Source organism: Antennarius striatus, chromosome 11 (genome assembly GCF_040054535.1).
Source record: "Antennarius striatus isolate MH-2024 chromosome 11, ASM4005453v1, whole genome shotgun sequence".
In the NCBI taxonomy this organism is placed as follows: domain Eukaryota; kingdom Metazoa; phylum Chordata; class Actinopteri; order Lophiiformes; family Antennariidae; genus Antennarius; species Antennarius striatus.
The window spans coordinates 16,874,785-16,898,221 of NC_090786.1; the positions used below are offsets into that span (position 1 = coordinate 16,874,785).

Genomic DNA, 23,437 nt, shown 5'->3' on the forward strand with positions numbered 1-23,437 from the left:
GGACTACTTAGTGCTTGATATGCCTGCAATGAAATTATGTTTGTTTACTGTGTTCAGAGTTCCACATTTAAAATCAGTAAGAATCCAGAAAGTGAGCTGATTCATCTGTTGAAGCAGGGGAACTTTTAAACTCATAAATAATGCCAAAAACATCTGGCCACTCATTGATGTCCGATTTTCCTTTTCATGCTTAATTTATTCAGTCATTAATTCAGCTCCAAATTTCGAAGGACATAATCAGAAGCAGATAAAATTTCATCCTGAAAGAAAGACTTGACCACAATCTTTCATGTATCAAAGGGTTGTCACCTTTGAAAAAGCTTTAGTAGCTTAAATTTCCTTGATTTAATTGGTTTGTTTTTTTGTTCTCGTATTTGATTTGGAATTGTAATTACAAAGGTGAAATACTGCATTTGTCAAAATTATAAAAAAAACTATTATTAATATTTAAAAAATATTGATAACTACTACCACTTAATACCATAATAACTGACAGGTGGGCCAAGCGACTGAAATACCAGGCAAAAACACTACGACATTCAAACTGTCTGAGAAAGTCTGAGGTAGACACCGTCTGGTAAATGGACTGTGCTAAAAGTGATGAAGTGACATTTACGATGTGAACGCTAACAGTGTGCAGTGAAGATGTTGACCCAGCAGTGTGTCTGGTTGGGGTGGCCACCAGGGTTGAGTTAAACTCTGCTAATTTATCTACAACAACAAAGAAATTCTTTCACCCTAACTGTGAATACAGAGTGAGAGAAAACACCTTGAAACATTCACTCTGCATCCATTTTTTCCATTATATAGAGATAAAACTCAGTTTATTCAGCCATTCGTCATTTTTACCACTCGTGAAATGCAAGGCTATCAATGTTAACGATGTTTTGCTGTTGGATGAAAATCTTTACAAATGTGTTATTTTTGTGTTTTTGCTCTGAAGGGCTAGAGCTTGATTGAACCCCTGAGATTCTGAGACCCTTTAAAAGCCAGAGGATAAAAGAAAAGATGTGTGATAGAACAAATGGATGGAAAAGGTGTTTTGTTTTGTTTTTTTTACCTCAAATGATTTAACCCATTGACAACATTTCTACTGATAATGCTGAAGGACACCCAGGATTACAAGTCTAAAGCAAAAGCCTAACAATGAAAACATGCTGATCAAAAAAGGTCCTAAAATGAATAAATCCTTCCTCGTAAACAGGTTGCACCCAAATGAACAAATTGCAGCTGTCCAATGGCACTTTCAAGGTATCGGAAAGTGCATGTGATGTGGCTGAGACTGCTTCGATAAACAAGCTCAACCGAGTGATAATGTTCTAAGGAGTAATTTAATCAGAATGGGCTCTATGTCACTTCCTAATAGTGGATACTTACTCTGATTTATCTGTGTTTGCTGAGTGGAGAGAGACGGAACAGACGGTCTCCCAGATTAAATAGGGCATGGAAAAGATTCCTCATGCTATCAGGAGGAAGAATTTATCACTGGTTGATGATTAGTATTATTAGCACAGGTGCAGTTACAGTAAACACCAGAGACTCCCATTAGGTACTGAAAGGGAGCAGTAGATAAAGAGGGAGCTGAACTGAACTGGGGTGTTTCCCTAAGGTGTGATATGGTTCTGGAAGTTCCACTGAAGCTTGCAACCAAAAACAGTTTCTGATTTCCTTAACTGAACTGTGCTAACACAATATCAACCTGTCTTTGGCTGTTTTTCCACGTGAATGACTGTTAAACTTATTGGATGAATACTGTCACAGTGAGCATTCATCTTTAACTAAGAAAATAATTAATGAAAACAAATTTCAGGAAGCAAATGGAAAATATTACTAATGCTGATCTTTTTCATTTAGTTTCAAAGTTATTAGTTTGAGGAGTTAGAGTGTGATGATGCATCAAGTACCATCACTGTGGAAATGTGAAGCTGCTTAATGATATTATGAAAATAAGTTGGGAGAATCTGATGCTGTAAATTCCCATGACTCTCAATCCTTTAATAAATCACTGCCCAGCCAACCTTGAAAAAATATTTGGAGCAGCACAGAAGTGTAACCGTAACTCAGTTCACATGATTTCATACCACCTTGTTTTATATGTGTTTGTTTAGTAACTCAACAGATCAAGTTCAACATCAGCAGCGTAAATCTGTTAGGAAGAAAACTGTCCAATCATTTGTTACTGAGAACCTTTTCAATCACAAGAAATATTTATGGAAAAAATCTGACTTCAGTTCAGGAGGGTGCACCTCTTTCAGGTATGGTTTCATAATATCCGCATTTATTTCATATAATTTACAATGAAAAGCCATGTGTCAGAATATCTGCATACATATTTCTTAGTGATAAATATTTCAGTTTACAGGTGCTCGTATTAAAATCATTGGTTTGACTTATTTCGGTTCAAATATTTAAATTAAATTTTAAATTAGTTATGGCACAGTGATGCAGCTGATAGCACTCTCACCTCACAGCAAAAAGTTTCTGGATTGGAGTCCTTTTTGCTAGGAGTTTGTATGTTCTCCTCATGTTTGAATGGGTTCTCTCCAGGTTCCCCAGATTTTTGTCACCTCCAAAAACATGCAATTTAGGTGAATCGATTGGTTTTAACTTGGTCGTAGGTATGAGTGTGTGTGTGTGTGTGTGTGTGTGTGTGTGTGTGTGTGTGTGTGTGTGTGTGTGTGTGTGTGTGTGTGTGTGTGTGTGTGTGTGACTGGTTGTTTGTGTTTCATGTGGCTCTGTGATGCATCGGCAATGCGTTAGGTGTGTACCCCACCTCTCGCCCGTAGTCAGCCCCATGACCCACAAAGTGGCGGGAGCGGCTCTAGCTAGACGAGATGACGTGCTATCGACAAGAAAATGGCTGGATTCTTGTAAATTAGTTATTGTTTATAATGTGAACTGTGAATAAAAGCATCTTTTCTATAGACATGCATCATACATGACGAATAACCACATAAAAAATCATTTAGTAAATTGAGGTTCACATTTTCTCATTTTGTTTCAATAAATTTGGAGTTTGACGGCAAAATAACACTGAATACATCACGAGGAACACAGACACTATAAACTGATACTATTTACTGTTTTAATTCTTTTATTAAAGTGTAATACCTTAATGTAGCCGCAAGAGGACACAAGCCAGTGTCTTATTGTGCCGGTCCCAAGCCCGGATAAATACAGAGGGTTGTGTCAGGAAGGGCATCCGGCGTAAAACGTTTGCCAAATCAAAGATGCGAATCAAACCTATGACTTCCATACTGGATCGGTCGAGGCCCGGGTTAACAACGACTGCCATCGGCGCTGTTGACCTACAGGGCGCCGGTGGAAATTGGATTACTGTTGGTCGAAGAAGGAGAGGAGGAAAGTGCGTTCGCTCGAAGAAAGAGAAGAGGAACACCAAGAGTATAGGACTAAGAGTAGGGACGTTGAATGTTGGAACTATGACAGGAAAAGGTAGAGAGTTGGTTGACATGATGCTGAGAAGGAAGGTAGACATACTATGTGTACAGGAGACCAGGTGGAAAGGTAGCAAGGCTAGAAGTTTAGGAGCAGGGTTCAAGTTGTTCTATCATGGTGTAGATGGGAAGAGAAATGGAGTAGGAGTTATCTTGAAGGAGGAGTTTGTTAGGAATGTCCTGGAGGTAAAAAGAGTGTCGGATAGAGTGATGAGTCTTAAGCTAGAAATAGAAGGTGTGATGTTCAATGTTGTTAGCGGGTATGCTCCACAGGTAGGATGTGAGCTGGAGGAGAAGGATAAATTCTGGTCGGACTTTGATGAAGTGATGCAGAGCATGCCTAGAAGTGAGAGAGTTGTCATTGGAGCAGACTTCAATGGACATGTTGGTGCAGGAAACAGAGGTGATGAGGATGTGATGGGCAGGTTTGGTATCCAGGAGAGGAACGCAGAAGGACATATGGTAGTTGACTTTGCAAAAAGGATGGAAATGGCTGTAGTGAATACTTTCTTCCAGAAGAGGCAGGAACGTAGAGTGACCTATAAGAGTGGCGGTAGGAGCACACAGGTAGACTACATCTTGTGTAGACGGTGTAACCTGAAAGAGATCAGTGACTGCAAAGTAGTGGTAGGTGAGAGTGTAGCCAAACAGCATAGGATGGTGGTGTGTAGGATGACTCTGGTGGTGAGGAAGATCAAGAGGGCAAAGGCAGAGCAAAAGACGAAATGGTGGAAGCTGAAAAAGGAAGAGTGTTGCATGACTTTTAGGAAGGAGTTAAGACAGGCTCTGGGTGGTCAGGAGGTGCTTCCAGATGACTGGACAACTACAGCTAATGTGATCAGGGAGACAGGTAAGAGAGTACTTGGTGTGTCATCTGGAAGGAAAGTAGATAAGGAGACTTGGTGGTGGAATGAGGAGGTACAGGAGTGTATACAGAGAAAGAGGTTAGCCAAGAGGAAATGGGACACTGAGAGGACTGAGGAGAGTAGACAGGAGTACAGGGAGATGCAGCGTAAGGTGAAGGTAGAGGTAGCAAAGGCCAAACAAGAAGCTTATGATGACTTGTATGCTAGGTTGGACAGTAAGGAGGGAGAGACTGATCTATACAGGTTGGCAAGACAGAGAGATAGAGATGGGAAGGACGTGCAGCAGGTTAGGGTGATTAAGGATAGGGATGGAAGTCTATTGACAGGTGCCAGTAGTGTGATGGGAACATGGAAAGAGTACTTTGAAGAGTTGATGAACGTGGAAAATGAGAGAGAACAAAGACTAGAAGAGGTGACTGTTGTGGACCAGGATGTAGCAAAGATTAGTCAGGATGAAGTGAGGAGGGCATTGAAGAGGATGAAGAGTGGAAAGGCAGTCGGTCCTGATGATATACCTGTAGAGGTATGGAAGTGTCTAGGAGAGGTGGCGGTAGAGTTTCTGACTGGGTTGTTCAACAGGATCTTAGATAGTGAGAAGATGCCTGAGGAATGGAGGAGAAGTGTGCTGGTGCCCATTTTTAAGAACAAGGGAGATGTGCAGAGTTGTGGCAACTACAGAGGAATAAAGCTGATGAGCCATACAATGAAGTTATGGGAGAGAGTAGTGGAAGCTAGACTAAGGGCAGAAGTGAACATTTGTGAGCAGCAGTATGGTTTCATGCCAAAAAAGAGTACTACAGATGCAGTGTTTGCTTTGAGGATGTTGATAGAGAAGTAGAGGTGGCCAGAGGGAGCTGCATTGTGTTATTGTAGATCTGGAGAAAGCTTATGACAGGGTGCCCAGAGAGGAACTGTGGTATTGTACGAGGAAGTCTGGAGTGGCAGAGAAGTATGTTAGAGCAGTGCAGGACATGTATGAGGACTGTAAGACAGTGGTGAGGTGTGCTGTAGGTGTTACAGAGGAGTTCAAGGTGGAGGTGGGACTGCATCAGGGATCAGCCCTGAGCCCCTTCTTGTTCGCTATGGTGATGGACAGGCTGACAGACGAGGTTAGACAGGAATCTCCTTGGACTATGATGTTTGCAGATGACATTGTGATCTGTAGTGAGAGCAGGGAACAGGTGGAGGAGAAGCTAGAGAGGTGGATGTTTGTCCTGGAAAGGAGAGGAATGAAGGTTAGCCGCAGTAAGACAGAGTACATGTGTGTGAATGAGAGGGACCCAAGTGAAAGAGTGAGGTTACAGGGAGAAGAGATCAAGAAGGTGGAGGATTTTAAGTACTTAGGCTCAACAGTCCAGAACAATGGAGAGTGTGGAAAAGAGGTGAAGAAGCGTGTACAGGCAGGATGGAACGGGTGGAGGAAAGTGTCAGGTGTGATGTGTGATAGAAGAGTTTCAGCTAAAATGAAGGGAAAGGTGTACAAAACTGTGGTGAGACCAGCGATGTTGTTTGGCCTAGAGACAGTGTCACTGAAGAAAAGACAGGAGACAGAGCTGGAAGTAGCAGAGATGAAGATGCTGAGGTTCTCTCTGGGAGTGACCAGGAAGGATAGGATCAGGAATGAGTACATCAGAGGGACAGCACATGTTAGAGGTTTTGGAGATAAAGTCAGAGAGGCCAGACTGAGATGGTTTGGACATGTCCAGAGGAGAGATAGTGAATATATTGGTAGAAGGATGCTGAGTTTTGAACTGCCAGGCAGGAGGCCTCGAGGAAGACCAAAGAGGAGGTTTATGGATGTAATGAGGGAGGACATGAAGGTAGTTGGTGTGAGAGAAGAGGATTCAAAGGACAGGGCTAAATGGAGGAAATTGATTCGCTGTGGCGACCCCTGAAGGGAAAAGCCGAAAGGAAAAGAAGAAGAAGAAGTAATACCTTCCCAAGGTTGTCTGGGCTGCATTAATTTAACTCACAATCACCATTTCAACGATCCTCATCTACCTCAGCCCGAGCCTACCCAGAGACAAGATTGGACAAAGATTTCTTCTTCCTTTACTTTTTGACATGCTAAACGCTGCTGTATCTTGTGATGAGACTGGAGAACTGCACACACAAGTCACAAAAGACGGCACCATATTTCTGCATAGTTTATAATCATACTATAATTCCATTAAAAGATTTGCAACCTTACCCGTGTAGTAACCTAAAATATACATAACGGATACTCAATGTTTATATTTTCAAACCCTCAAAGACTTATTTCTTATTAAGTTAAAATGAAGAATATCAGTGTCATAAATAAATCTAAATAAATGGTGAATTAATGCATTCACTATAATGTCACTAATTGAGCACATCATTTGCATAAGGAGAAGCATGAATCTGACATGAGCCATTAAAGGAAACCCACACCTGATAATGATAGCTGTTGTGAGCAGCATGCACATTCAGTGAATTCAGGAGACAACTAGGAGTCGACTCCTGGAGCTGTGTGTTGTTCTGCTGAAGCTTGACTACAGCTCTGGAGGCACAGAGTCTGCTCTGTGCACTCAAAACAGTTAGCATTCAGTCTCAGGTTAAAGTGTGGTTAAAGGTCTTCCAGTGTCTTGATGCTGCGTGGATAACATTGTGTCTCAAAACAATCAGAATGGCCTAGGTGGAGGCAATACTCTAAAGGCTGAAATCTATAACCTTATAACTGACGAGTCGGAGTGAAGAGCAGATCCCTGTGCATCCCAATGAGCAGTTTGTTCTCTTGAGGGACATGTCAGTAGAAATAGAAGGCCAATCTGTTTATCTGCTCAGTGAAAACAGACTAAATTTAGAGATCAAAATGAGTACAGAATCCATACAGTGGATGTTGTGAAAACATTTCCACACATGTAAACGTGTCATTTGTGTCTGATCTAAAAAAAAAAAAAAAAAAGCGAGAGAATCACAAACTATTACCAAAGATTAAAATAGAAGTAGGCCACTGTTATGAAAGAGACATGATTAAACAAAATTGTAGCCTCTTTTTTGCATCTAACTATGATTCATTATTAAAAGCACACACTTAAAAGTGAGAAAATAACAAGTGCACGGAAATAAGCAAAACAATAAACAGTGTAAACATTTTGAACTGTCAACATAGCCCAAGGGAGGCAAAAACAACTGGGTAAAAGACTGTAGATGAAACTATAAAGTCAACACAGCATCCCTCAAGAAGTTCCTGCAGGACATTAACATTCTCAGTTACTTAAACTGTACCTTCAAATTCAGATTGTTATGTGGACTAGCATAATAACAGTCCTGCCTGTGTTGTACTGTCTGTGTTGTCCCGTGTTGTACTACCTGTGTTGCACTGCCTGTTGTACTGTCTGTGTTGTACTGCCTGTTGTACTGTCTGTGTTGTACTGCCTTTTGTACTGTCTGTGTTGTCCCGTGTTGTACTGCCTGTGTTGTCCCATGTTGTACTACCTGTGTTGTACTGTTTGTTGTACTGTCTGTTGTACTGTCTACCGTGGGTCAGAGAGGACTACAATTTCATCTGTGCTGTATGCCGTGCATATATGGTACACTTGACAATAAAGCTGACTTTGACATTGAAGACACAGTATTTAGTCACTGCAGAGTAGCATCAATGCTATCGTACCCATACTCACATTCATAGTAAATGTTGATGTTTGAATGAAAAAAAACAAACAGAGCAGTTCAAATGACTCATGCAGTGAAGTCAAACTCTTACAAACTCTTATCCTAATAACATATTCATACACTTCTTTTTGTCCACTTTCCATGTTTGCTCAAGTTCTCAAAGGACTGTCCATAAAACAGAGAATTTAAATGTTCTGAATAAAATCAAAATGTATATATTTTTGTGCTTAGAGCTAGAATGTGTGTGAGCAAAGGGCCTACAGTGGGCAGATATCAACTTGTTCATTGTTCCCGAGAGTTTCATCCTTTTTTATACATTTGGGTCACCTCAGACATGTAACTGCCAATTGCACTTCACAGCACTTGGAACAAGTTTTTTTCTGAAAAAAGTTAGCATGTGGTCAGGTTTCAAAAATACTTAATCTTTACGGGTTCTGAACAGTTAACAATTTTAAACAACGTTAATCATGACAGGACTGAAATGCATTCAGAGCACTGTGCTGTTACACAGCTGTGAAATGAACATGGTTCACACATTAGATGTTCAACTTTAAACATACAGCACTGCTACCATTTCTCAGCAATTTCTGCTTTCACGCTACCCCACAGCTTGAATATATTCTGTAAAAACAGCTGCCAATCTCATTATTGCCGGGTTGAAACACTTCTGAAAAGATCAATCAACCTCAGCTGATGAGCAATAATTACATTAGAGAAAAGTAACAACTGAGCCATCAAGAAATCCCCTGCATTCTGAGGTGGTTGGTTTTGATAAATAATTAACGTAGTACACTTTAGGGGGGGATCACAAGTGTCAACGACAAAAGTTTAAATCTGATCATTAACTGAAGGACAGATTGTTTTCGTATATACTGTTATCAACAATGTAATCATTCATAACTGTAATACTAAAAATATGTCAGACCTGACATCTTACCTATTCATAAAATAACTAGAGTAAAACGAAGATAAACTAACCAGCAGCCCAATTAATTTGGACCATATGAGCACGCTGTGAAGTATATCTTCTCCTTTCGGCTTTTTTCCTTCAGGGGTAGGTATATTATTAAATGTTCATTTGACTTAATAATAATCTAATTTTATGTACTGCTTAACCACATTAGGAAAATGTCAGCTTGATATTTAATTTCCATCAAAGTTAATCATGTATAAGCAACACTTTCACAAAACACGCCATAGAGTTTGCCCGATTTGTGAGGTTATTGATGACACAACCACAATCAAGCAAAGAAAGAAACGGCTAAAATGCACAAAAATATCAGCACATTTAATTTCAAACATGCAGTGTCCAGTTGCAGGGTTAAAAGGTTGGCAGTGTTTGCTGGGCTGAAGCAGCCGCATAACCGAAATGTGCAAAAAGGTCCTGAAGTAAATACTGTATTTAGAAGAGACCTTTTTGATGTTTGCATTTAAATGAATGAATGAATATCACTGCTGTGTCAGAATATCTCTGACACCTGTAATTACTAACAGAGTGAGTCTCTGTGGTCTAGGCTTCTACACATGAAAATTAAAATTCATGCGCAATGCCCAGCTGAAGCAGATCTATCTTTTGGTTACCTTTATGGATCCACAAACAGGCTTCTTTACTGTTGTGTCATTTCTACTCAATGTACAGTACATGTAGTGTTGAAAGAGATCTTCCTAAACATGTGATGAGTTACATCTGACACTACATTATTATTTGGCCATTAATCAATGAAATGATGAGTAACTTGCATACCATGTGGGCAAATAAGACCATTTCCTTGTCATATTAATGTAACTGACAGTTTTATTTTTCTTTTGGCCATGGTAGGGGAGTAATTACTGTCATTGATTAATAATCCTGGGCCAGTTCCATAATAATCAGTCCCACATGTGCTTGGCCATCTTAAAGGAAAGGCTCATTAGCCACTGGGAGTCACAGCCTAAACTGCTTAGTGGGATGTAATGGAGAGCAATTTTCTTGTCTAGAGGAAAAAAAAAAGTTAGGTAGGGTAAGTTAGCACGGTCCGTTTCCATTGCCTCATCACATCAAATCACTAAACCTGGATAACTGATTTTACGTCAGCTGCTCTGCTCCCTATGGGAAGTAAGTAGCTTTCCAGGACACAAGGAAACATTTTATTGCTATACTAGAGTATTATATTCGGACCGCAATTTCTCTACTCCTTGCATAAATAAGAAAATTGACCAACACAGCAACATAATTGTTGAGTGAAATTGAATACACTGTGGTTGATATCTTCAAAGTAGCACTCGAAACTCAAAATGCTGTGAGATTAGGAGGAATGGCTCATTTCCATGCATTTTTGGCAAAGTCATGAGTTGACTGCTGGGGCTTCAGGATGAAGCCAAGTCTAACCCCCTAGGACTTTAAATAAAAGCAAAGCGATTTACAGTTTGTTCTGCACTATTCATGATTTACACTTATTTTCAATTATATGTGGCAGAATGAATTCCGGCAATGGGTCCCCAAAGAAGAGTTCAATACTTTTAAGACATGATGCATTTATAGTAAAATGTGAAAAGCAGAATCAGGAGAATACCGAAGTTGGAAATACTAAGCTTTGCCAAGATGCAATGGCTAAATGGTCCATCTGCTTGTGTTCCTCTCACTCTTAGGAGAGAAGATGACCCACCATCTGCAAATATGCATCAGCAGAAGCAATTTTGCATGCAATGAGACTCCATGTGTGTACAGTACTGTACAGTGGGGCCTGCAGACATGTAAGCAAGACAAGTTTCAAATACATTTGGAAAAACTTAGTGATTTCTTTGCTTAGGATGCCAAAAATATGTTTATGAAGTTGAGATTTTAGTTACGTAAACACATAGGGTGGATATTCAGAGTTAGTATGTGTTTTAACTGACTCACCAACTGAATCATCACTTTATGGTCTGAAAACATGATGTAACAAGATTTTAAAGCCTCCAGAAAATATTCGGGAAAGCATCGATTACTTCATCATTACTTTATTTTACAAACACCTGTACTTCAGTTGTATAGGAAATGCAGCTCTCATGCTGACTGATTTTCTCTCCAAGCATAATATGGGACCTTTGAAGGTCCCATTACATGCTTTTTTTAGTTCATGTCATTCAGCCGCCAGATGTCCAACTACACTGTATTTGGACAGTGTAAATGGCGATCCGGGGTCTTCAATATCTTTGACTGAACATCAGCTCTGAAACGCTCCATGCTAATGGGCGCGGCCATTTAGTGGCCTTTAGTGGACACACACACACATATGACTAACTAGTTAGCCAAATTCTAGCTGACTTCAGCAGCTTGTGAAAAACTTTTAAGTGTGTAGCTCTGAGCCAGGTCATAGCAACACACTGCTACCATAGCCTGAACACGAGCCCCCATGAGGGATGACCACGCCCATATCCGGGTGGATAATCAGACATGACTCAGGACAGGTCAATAACTCTCTCAATCATTCGGTTTGTGAGGTCACAAATTGAACTGTTAGATATCCGAGCGTATTCACTGTGGATTTTTCATTTGTTAATATATCTACTGATGCAGGAAGCCTTTGTTTTCCAGATTCTAGGATTTGGTCGGGTTAGGTGAGGACCATTATATCAAAGTTAAAGTCAAAGTCAACTTTAATGTCAAATGTACCATATATGCACGACATACAGTACAGACGACATTACAGTCCCCTCAGACCCACAGGCAGTGAAAAAAAACAGGAAAGAACCGCTCTAGCGGGAGAGAGAGGAGCCGCTGCATGGACCCCTTAAGAGAAACAACTGACTACTTTTACATAATCCTCTCTCACACAAAGACTGTGCAACTGTGCTGCTACAAAGTCCATTCTCTAAATTTCTGTAATTTTAGCCACGTTCAACGAGTAAAGGATGTGTGAATGTAGTCATTTGGTTCTGTTCTACTACACTTCTGTGTAGTACCCACTTCTGTGGGTTTTCTCAGTCACAGTAGAGATGATGTTTGAGAAGAGTCTGCTTTCCAAAAACTCATGAAAGCATAAACACAAAACACTTGTTTAATGACCTCTCTCTCCAAACCCCTGCCTACAAAGAATTTAACCCAGGAAAATAAGGGTTAAATTGTGTGTTATGCCTCACATGACTAGAGAAATACTTAGCTAAGAATGGACTGACATGACAAATGAAAAAAAAGATTTATCCTTCCTGTTACATTGTGTGTCCTCAAGTTCAAACTGTTGTTATTTAATTTTCTTCTTCCTTGAATTAGCTGGTGCCAGAAACGGGGTGCTCTCTGTCTTCTGGTTTGGGCTGCATCAAAGTCACATCATACACTGTAAGCAGGCCTGCATTGAATGGGTAAATGGTGTTAAAACTGCTACCTCTCTCATTCACTGTGATGATTTAGAATAATGGCATTACCCTGTTTGTTGGATTTAATCAGTTTGTAGAAACAAACACTGTAATCCATGTCCTTTTGGAATATTGTTTGCATTTAGCATTAGCCAAAGTATCACATTAACATAACAGTAACTTTCAATTAATCGAATATTTACTGCCTCCCTTACTCACAGCTTTTATCTTTTTGCTGCACCTACATATTGCATCCCAGAATTAATGAAAAATCCAAAATGTGAACATTGTGTACTGTCTTTTTTGTTTACTTTGTTCAGCAGTGAGGGGGTGGACAGACTACTTCCTGAACTGAATATTGTTCTGTGCAGTCACGGAGGCTTTAAAAATGCGTGTAGGTGGAACAAATAAGACAGAGACGGAAATTAATGGAAAAAGAACAAAATCAAAACAGTGGATAGACTTTGGGAATGAGAAAGATTCTTGTCAGAGCTGAGCGTGCTCTCAAAGAAATGTCAAGCTGCTGTCAGCTGCACCGAGTGGATGAGAGAGACACGGTTGATGGTGACAGTGATCAGAGGTGGAAGATAAGAAAACTATACTGGCTGGGAGTAAAGATAGCTGCAATATGAAATACCATCACTGTCAAAAAAGACCTGAATGTCCTCAGCAAAATAAATAAATATATAAAATATTCAATTTATTACAAGTTATCATCCTAAAGACATTGTTTTGCCAAGAGATAATTACAACAACAGGACCCAGTGGCAACGTGATTGCACCCAGGTGACATTATGGGTTATTAAATTGTCATGGTGCACCCTTTTTTTGGCCATGCACACAATTGAACTCGCGGCCCACAAGCCTGACTCTAGTTTATCTGCTCCATTTGTTTGACATCTTTACGACACTCTGTATTAACACAGCCTAATTTCATCTGGGCCTTAATGTCTTCTCTTTCCTGTCTGTTGGAAATCCTTCAGCGTAAGGTTAGGACTGCTGGGACGTTTGGCTCCACTGAATTACACAAAGTGACATTTCTTCCATCCTAAATTGTTTTTCATTTCAAGTTTGCCATGAAAGTGACATGAAATATTGACAAGTACCGACAAGAAATGAACTTGGCTATTTGTAATATTAACATGTTCCAGTCCTGAGTCAAGGTAAAATGCACACACACACGCACGTACGCACGCACGCACGCACGCACGCACGCACACACACACACACACACCTACATCAATGAGGGAAATATGATCAAACATCACAGTCCCTCTTCCCATCATGTATGGAATGGCAGTAAGAGTTATATGGTTCGTTAACAGAATCAATCAGGGATGAAAAATCATTTAAGCAACAGCTCCCCTTAATGTCTTTAATTGTGTGTAGATGTCATTCCATTCTCGCGAACAAATAAGCACCACTTATATAAATTGTCCCCCAAAAACAACTCCACATTTATAACAAATAGGTAACATTTAAAATAGTTTTCTTTTATACAGTGAAAGCCTGTGGCTATAGTTTTGGATTGCTAATTAATGACCCAAGTTTCTATCTACTGGTCTGAATGCAGATTGACAATAGGATCATCATCCCAAATTCAATTATACCTTTGGTTCAAAATAATTGCACAGACACACATATGGTAAAATCCTCTGGATAACCCAGCAACAATAAATTTGTTTTAATGGCATTGATTGTCTCCATTCGTATGATTCCTGTGTGGACCACCAACTGGTTCAGGATCCTCAGGCTTGAATAAATAATGGCATTTCATAAAAACAATATAGACCAATACAAGATAGAGCAATATATGACCATGCTAATGTTTATCGCTTAATCTTAATGTTCACTAACCATCAGGTGATGCAGAAATGGCAGCTATTTTGATTAGACAATATTCCTGTAAGTTACCATCAGTGAACGCATAACAGGACAAACAAACATATTAATGATACTCACATCTTGCAGGGAGCTCATAGCCGCAGGTGATCTTGGCTTTGCCGGTTTCACAGCCATTTAGTTGGTGGCACTCATCATACAGACAGGACCCTGCTGCTTTGTGTATGCAGCCATCCACTGAAACACAAAGACGTACAAAGCTAGGGTGAAACTCACTTGACAAGAAACACGCAAAAGCATGGACACGACATCTCAAACCAGCTATGCTAATTAGCAGCTTGTGTGGTTTATCATGTTCAGACAAAAAAGCATGTATAGAAACGAGACTCAGCAAAGTATTATTCATGGGTATGACTGTGGTTACTGAATCGCTATGTTCACATTATCTCCTCTCAGTAGGAAGGTCGGCCTGCCATAGGGTGCTGTGCATTTGCTGGTAAATATTGACAAGCTTATGAATGAAATTAGCTGGGCCAGGATCTAATAACGCCTCTGCACACAGTGAAAATGAGACTGTTCTTCCCGTAATCCCTCTCCACTGTCAGTGGTGATTTACAGTTAGATCATTAACTGTGTTCTCTGCCATGTGGTGGGAATCTTGTTTCTGCTGTATTCTCTGTGGTGAGCCTGTTATATTGTGGATCTGTGTTCCGATTCTGTCGCTCTCCCTGTTGATGTGCGTGTCCTGATTCTATGGAGACCCCAGGCCCCCCGCCCCCCTAAGGTTTTAATTTTACCGGGTTAAGGCCACGATACACTTGATTGATGGCATGTCTTACACAAGAAGGCAGAGAGATAGAAATCCACATTATCCGTCTCTGAAAGCCTGACATCCCCCCAAGAGCATGATATCAATCACACTGAAACATCATAAAATCCTCCTCAAGTTGTCCTGTAAAAATCCTCACAAGACATTAGGGGATAACAGTAGCAGCGGCAGATGGACAAACGGACATGCCTCTTCTTCAATTCCCTTTGTAAAGACTTATCCAACGGAGAGGACAAGTTGCTCATAATAAATTTATGCACCAAAGTAAGGACAACATACTTAAGCCAGCCTGCAGGCGATGTTTACATATTCTGAACCAATGAATAAAAAAGGATTGAGGAGCAGATAAAATGGAATGTCCCGAACAAAAGCAAAATGTGACTCTAATCACTATCTTTATCGGATATATCATGATTATTTGCAAAAACTGCCTGGAAAAAGTGAGTAATAAAAGGCTGACAATGTGTAAAGGAAAAAAAAAAAGATCTTGTTTCACATCATCAACACAGAAAAGTGTTTTGATGAGGGGCCGTCCTTTTTCTGAGCTCCTTTCAATTTCTCAGGGATGAGTCAAAGACAACAGCTGGGCGGAAGATTTTCTAGCTCTATCAATCATCTTTAATGGACTGAGGGACAGGCAGTTGACAGTGACGAATCCTGATGGCTTTTAGAAAAAGTAACATGAGTCTGACAGTGATGTGAATATGAGGAGGTAACGCTCTGCTGACAAAGAGAGCTACTTAACACAACACAGACTGGTTTGTAGCGCTGGCTGCAGGCTTAGCATTTTTCCATTTTTTGTAATATCAACTGTGCAAACAAGATTGTCCATGATCATCTGCCACACTTATTTGCATCATAATTGTTTCTCAACATCTTGCAAACATGAATTTCTGAATGTACAGGCTGAAGTGACAGCTCTGAGCACACTTCTCATTGATCGCTCCTACCATACAACAAAACATTTCCTTTCTTCTACAGTGTTATTATAGCATGATTATCCATTTGAACAAATGTGAACAACCTGATGCCACATCTGCAGCACTGAAAGTACTGTCTGTATTGTTAACGTCTCTATTCACACTAAAAGTGTTTTTCAGAATTACTTTAATTACTTTTTCCAGCTTTTAATACTCAAGCCTGACCTCACACTCACTGCCTTAGTACATCATTAATCTTGTTTTTCTTCTCTGTATTGTTTTGTACAGTAAAGTTTACTTATAAGAATAATACACTGTAATATTTCAGACAAAAATCTATATATTCAAAGTATTTTGAGTTGTACATACAAAGAGATGCAATTTCTTTTCCCCAACATGGAATGAAAAGTAAGAGTAAAAAAAACATTCCCATACTTGTCATATAGGTAATGTGATCAGAACTATATGGACTGAATGATCATCTTTAGTTCTTTGGCTATGCTGCAACCACCTTTCTATCTGTGCTGTCTCCATTCTGTGGAGTCACTCAATGCTCTGTCCACATTAATGATTGGTTCCTCACCATGGGTACAAGGGTAGTTTACGTTAAATCAGCAGTCCAGTGTGGTTTCTCTACGGAAAACATCACTGGGGTTTGAGTCCTTCATTGTGACTATCAAACACACACGGTGCACTTGAAAACAAATGGCCTTTTAAGAAGAGTTGATAGATACACTATCTATCTATCTATCTATCTATCTATCTATCTATCTATCTATCTATCTATCTATCTATCTATCTATCTATCTATCTATCTATCTATCTATCTATCTATCTATCTATATCTATCTATATCTATCTATATCTATATCTATATATATATATATATATATTTTTTATTTTTTTATTTTTTTTATTTTTTTTTTTTGAATATGAAAAGCCATTTTAAGTGCTATTTAAGAACATTTACTGTGCAGGGTTTAGGGTTGCAGACCACAAGTTACTGACTAAACGATTATCAAATGGTAATTGTTCCAGGAGCATTCATTTATTAATGGACCCATTACTTGTTAAACTCATCGACTGTTTGTTCTATTTGTGAGTCTTTCAACAAATCTGTCAAACTTAATTTCAGGTGTATTTCAGGTAAATGTGTTGCACTTAATGGAGGGAGCAAAATCATTTTGGATACTTGAAAGACTGATGCATACCAAGAATATCTATTTTTGTGAATAATGGAAAGTGAGAAAGCTTTTCTATTGAATTATCACAATATTAAATTTGTCAGGGAAGGCAGTTTGAGTCCATGGACATGTTCTCTATGCTTCCCCTGAAAACAGACGGAAAAAGCACCATATCTATCTTTAATGGTCATATAAAGCTAGCTGGGTTGAAGTTAATAATTCCCTTCTTCATTTTGTAGTATTCCCACAGGAGTCCATCCTCCCCAGACAATTCCTTCTGATCACAATGAGAAATGGCTGATCTCTTTCCCATGAGCACCTTGGGAGACCAGCAAAAAAATCATATAGGATTCTGTGTTTCATCATAGGTGAAGAATAAGATTGCTGATTTCTAAAACAGTGGTTTTAGATTCCATGCTGCTGCTCCTGGAGCTCATGCTTGCATCAGCTGCAGTGTTTCTGATGCTGACTTGTGACATTGTGCATCTAATGTCAGCAAAACCTGAAATAGACAACTGGTTCAGAGCTGATAACTGGAGAAGAAATTGCTGAATTACCTTGACTGATCACCAAAAGTTTGGATGCTATAAGCTTGACTTGCTTTACGTAAGCTACTTCATAAGATGCGCACTGATGCATGATGAGCTGAATGTGAGTTTATAGTTGTGTGTAATTTTGAAGAAAAAAAGTTGAGAAAGAAACATTATCTGTGTTTCTACTCCATTTGTATCACTACAATCATCAGGGCCTAATACAAAAGCAATCCAAAACATTCTGATCGAACCTGCATCACATAACATCTTGATCTCTTTCTCTTGTCTCGACACGTAAACATGCAGCTGTGTTGAATATACGATGTTGTATTGTAAGTTGTGCGACGACTTCTGTACGGAGGACATTTCATTTAACAGGCTTAATATTCAGAGCAGCAGCATCTGCTTCTGTCCTCTGAACCGCCACGCTTCCTCAGCCCTCTGTTGAAAAATATAACAGTTAATACCTCATCTATCTCTATGTGCAGCCTGTCGCTGCTTTAGGCTGGACCTATGTGGGACAAAACATTTATTCATCTTGTCTGAGTGCCTTGCTCAGAGAAAGCTTCCCTGAGCAGCCACTCTAGCAAGTCCACACAGGCTAATGAAGATAACTTTGAGCGGTGGCCGAACAGCATCGCTCTGAACTCATAATGGGAACAAGGAGAGGGCAGCAGACAGAGGGGGAGCCATATTGAGAGAGACAAAGGAGACGACTGTGTGTGTGTGTGTGTGTGTGTGTGTGTGTGTGTGTGTGTGTGTGTGTGTGTGTGTGTGTGTGTGTGTGTGTGTGTGTGTGTGTGTGTGTGTGTGGGTGTGTGTGTGTCTGTGTGTGTGTGTGTGTGTGGGGGTCTGTGTGTGTGTGTCTGTGTGTGTGTGTGGGTGTCTGTGTGTGTGTGTGTGTGTGTGTGTGTGTGTGTGTGTGTGTGTGTGTGTGTGAGTGTGTGTGTGTGTGTGTGTGTGTGTGTGTGTGTGTGTGTGTGTGTCTGTGGGTGTGTGTGCGTGTGTCAGTCTAGAGCAGTTTGAATTAGTTACTCAGCTGTATCCTTGGCTCCGGCAATTGTTGAAGACACCTCTGCCGTGTCCTCTCAAGGCCCTGTTCCCACATGCATTAAGGTACTCTGCAAAGCTCTGCATACTCTCCTTGGGCCTCTCCCAGCAGTCCAAAAAAACAGGGGTTTTCAATCGCTTCCTCAGACACAATGCATACCTGCTCTGCTCCCATTACAATACCCTGCTTTTCAGAAATAGTGTCAGCCGCAATTTTCTCGCCTAATTATTTTCTGCTCCTCTGAGGGTTAGGTTCAAGACTGGAGCCAGAGGAGGCAGCAGGGGGTGTGCAAGAGGGGGGGGGGGGTGCTGGTGAGCTGGATTCTACGAGGCAGGATTTGGAGAAGCCAGAATATCAGTTCATAATCGAAAAGAGAGGAATAGATCACCAAGGTAACCTCCTGCCAATGAGGACATTATGCACGGATCCACTGAGATCTCAAAGGCCAGCTCAGCTTGTGGGCCGCTGGACATCAGCAACTAAAACTTTTCAGCAGAATCATGTCACCCTGGGAGTGGCAGGTTTCCATTGACATCAATAAGCATATTCCCTCGCATCTATTTTTGTGGTATCCATGGCAACAACATATTTCTTCTGTCCCCTTCACACTTGTCAGAGATATACACTGATTAAAGCCCCTCCACAATCCCACCTCTATGATTTACAACATCATTTTCTACTCAACAAATTTCACTGTAGGAGTAAATGACATGAATTAGTCACTAATCAAGTGCCAATCACAGATGTGTCAGAACTAAATGTCAGGTGGAAAATGTTTGAGCCATTGTGGTTACTCCTTTGTGATGCTGGATTATGTTCTAATCGCGGCTATTTAGAAATTAACAGGAGCTACAGAATGCTCTCTACTGTAATGAAGTTCCCAGGAAGGGGATAATATTCTCCATTTTATCTATAATACTCAGGTAAACAACAGATGCCGGCTAATAGAATGTCATGCAGATAGTCACAGATGTTGTTCTCCTTCGCAGCATTAAGTACCTCAGGCTTACATGACTCATGATTCTCCAGATATTGCTGTATAAGCAGGAATCAGAAAAAAAAGACAAACCAACCACAGGTTTCACTACAGCGCAACCCTCTTATTATTATTTTTTTTACAGTTTTGCTCAAGCGGCACATATAAAAAGAAAAGTTTGTTTTCCTCTGAAATAGCACAATGAAAGCCAACAGGTTACAACTTTAGCTTCAGCTGTTATAACAGTGTGTCATATTAATAACAGAGCAGTTTAGGGCTTATCTTAAAATATGGACGAATATTGAGAAATCAGAACTCTGGTTAAGAACACCACTTGTAGCAACACTGACAACTCCTGTCCAATGTCTGCTGACAATATGATTCTAAGAATCTGTAGGTTTCCAGCTATTTGAAGTGCAGTTGTGTTCGTGTTACTATGGTTACCAGTTACCATGTTATGCTTTATATTATGCTACATGTTGATCTGCTGGTTGTGCAGAGATCACCTAGCTCACCGACTGAATTGATTATGTTCACCTTTCATGAGAACATCTTTCAAAGCTGATGCAGTAATTTTTTTGGTGTATCAATGCTTCATTTACATTGGTGTACTTAAAGCTGTATTAAAAAGGTTAACTTCAGGAACTCACACTCCTCATATCTTTGTCTCAGGGTCTGCAAATGAATGCCAGGTTAGGTTACCATGCCTCATGTAATGCTGTCCTTGAAAACGTGGAATCTGACAGCTGCGGACAAGTTGGTGCCAAACCCCAGCCGAGCTGAACTCCCTGAGACAACAGTGACGGCACCGGCCCTCACATTTTAAGATGTTTTTTTAACTCCTGTATTGTTTTTGCAGTTCTCTGTCTGAGTTAGCGGAGACACTCTGTCTTACAAAAACAGCAATATGCTGTCTGCATTCTTTACGTGACAGGGGTACTGCTAATTCTTAAACACAAGTATATTTGGATAATCCAGAACTGAGGAGCCTCTACTGAGGCTATTAAATAAATGCTTGAACATAATTTTCCTCTTGGTGCAACTAATAAACTTGACCTCATTTCTGAATCCCAAAATGCCATCCTAAAATGAACACAGACATTTACAGACAAGAGTGTCACTTTGGCCTTTTTCACCTATATCCGATTTTTAGCCCATTTAGATTGATATCGGATATCTCGTTTGTAGTCCGAACAGTCCCATACCTCATGATATCCGATTTCTGCGGGATAAATTGATACCACATTTGGGAGGTAGTTTCATATCGGATATGGACAGATGTGTGTCTGTCTGAACAGCTCCAAACACTCCGATAGGATATGGCGGAGCGTGATGTCATATCAATGACATGAGAGTAAGGCGCCACAAGGAAGAGCATCGCGCATTACAGAGCAGTAAAAAAAGGAACAAGAAGTTGACAATGTCTGGTGTGTGTGAGATTTTATCCACCTCTCCGAGACACTAATATTGCCAATATGCTAAGGTAACAAAACTTCATGTTCGTCTTCGTTGTTGTTGTTGCCGTTGTCACAATTATATGAAACAATACAAGCACTGAACGACGCCTCCACCCCAACGTCGTTGTTACGGCAACCTGTCAGATCGGCAGATAATGTGGCCCAGCCTGAACAGAGCCAGATCACATTTGACCACTTGCTAAAAACAGTTTGGACAGTCATCTTCAAAAATTGGATATGGAAGGAAATCCGATATGCCTGCAGTCTGAACGCAGCCTTTAAACTACACAAACGTCTTTTTGCAAAATCAAGCCAAAAGGACATGGACTATCAAAAAATAATTATCCAAACTAGGTGTGACAAATTGCTGAGTTTAGTTTTTAGATCTCTCTAGTACTTTGTATGCCTTAGCTGTAATAATTTGTACTTCCTCACAGCTCTGAGAAACCACATGAGCCCTCATAGACATGCATGTATGGTAATCTTAGCTGCTTTAAGGAAACTCTATCATGATGTCCTTCTTGTCATTTAAATGGTCAACATCCTCGCCATATCGCCATATCCACTCACAGACTGTTACCCTGCTTGGTGTAAACCCATTATTTGAGTCTTCCCTTACATCTTTATCTCCAAACTGTCTTTCATATCTGAGTGTGAGCTGACCCGATCAGAGATAAATAAACCCTCCTCTTACAGCTTCCTTTCCCTCCCTCCCAATAGCACACACATTTTTCACCTTTGACTTCTGATCCCATCTCTTAGTATCAACGCGTAATATGTCAAAGAGGCTATTACCGTCTTGTCTCCTACATTAGGTGACATAACGTTGGCATACCAGTGTCCCTGTAGCTGCCACCAGAAAGAGAGGAAGTGAAGGAAAGTGTCAGGAGACAGTGGGGCGCGTGGGATCATTCCTTCAACCAAAACAAATATGAAGGTGAAGGCAGTAAATGAGTAAATGCATGAGCTGATGATTAAATCAATTGATATACTGTACCTGTATGAAATGTCTTTTTTCATTCCATTTTTTTTCATATGTCCTTTCTAAAATCTCGTCTATGACTCAAACACATTACCTCTAAGGGTTCCTGGAAAGGAATCAAAACATGTCTAAGCAACATGTGGTATTATTAACATGACATGTACTTAATTCATACCTGTGAGCAATTCTAACATCAAAAAGTTCTCACAGAGGGGAGAGCCGTGCACTATTTGTACACATGTTGACAACATGTAACAGACAAACACCAGGAAACGTCTCTTTCCTGATCTGAATGTGCTTAGTATCTGTCACAGTGGGTGAGGTGCAAATCAGCTGCCAGAGAGCGTAACATGAATACAATTTTTTCTACTGGAAGAACATACTAGCAGGGGTTACAGTTGCAACACAAGCACTTAGAAGCAACACAAGCACTTAGAAGCTCACATTGCACTATCAGACAAATGTTTGTAATTACTGAGCAATATGAATACCAAGCTTTAAGGCCAGTGAGGTGAGAAAGAGGCATAGCTGCTGCTGCTTCTACCTCCAGGATCTTCAGGCCAAACTCTCTGGCAAGTCTGTAATTACAGAATGAAGAAAGATGGTGCCTTTCAATGAAAGGCCAGTGCGCCGGATTAAAATGCATGAACAGCTGTTGCTATTACGCATGGGTCTTTAGGTTTGCTAGTGCTAGGCATTTCTTGAACAAAGCCTACAGCCTTGCACAATGCATTAACATTTGAAAGTAGCACATGAGGCATGTTGAAACCACAGAGAGCTATAGAATTAAAAGGTCACCATTGGTTTGTATTTCCAGATCATTACCTTAATTGTGCCTGTGAAAACAAATTGTGTGCTTTAATTTCTGTTCAGTGACGCAAATACAAAACAATGAAATCATGACACAGGACTATGAAAGAGGGAAATCATGGTTTACATATAGGAATCAAGAGTTCATTGTTACTACTTTTTAAGGACTTTGGTCATGAAATAGCAGGTAGGACAAGTCAATATTAACAGCTGTAGCTTAAGTTTCCCTTTTGCTTCTCTTATGTGTGTTTGTAAACATCACAAAAGCCCTGGAAAAATGAACACTGACAGCAGCATGTGGGTCAGTGGGTCAGTGACAATGTCACATCGGTTATATTTTATAGCTTTAACTTCAGTTTCTCTTTTACACTGAATGAGGTTATAGTGCTGCTTGACTGGAGATGGATGGGAAACTGTTTACATGCCACTGTCCAGAATTTCAAAATAGACTGGAAAAGGGGTAAAAAAAAATGTCTGGTTTCCAACACTAGGCAGGAACTGGAGCTAACAAGGGTAAATACCGCACAGTCATTGAACCTGGGAGAGAATACATAATGTACCATTTCCCTGAAGAAATAACAC

General features: G+C 40.2%; 1 protein-coding gene across 3 annotated transcripts in view; it reads right to left on the minus strand.

Annotated features, from left to right (window-relative positions):
- The window catches only part of macrod2 (mono-ADP ribosylhydrolase 2), a 471,756-nt gene that overhangs the window by 260,788 nt on the left and 187,531 nt on the right, over window positions 1–23,437 (minus strand). For all 3 annotated transcript variants that reach the window (XM_068327322.1, XM_068327321.1, XM_068327320.1), the window contains exon 5: window positions 14,234–14,350. In XM_068327322.1, coding sequence (XP_068183423.1) covers window positions 14,234–14,350 — 117 coding nt within the window. The remainder of the gene's footprint in view (window positions 1–14,233; window positions 14,351–23,437) is intronic.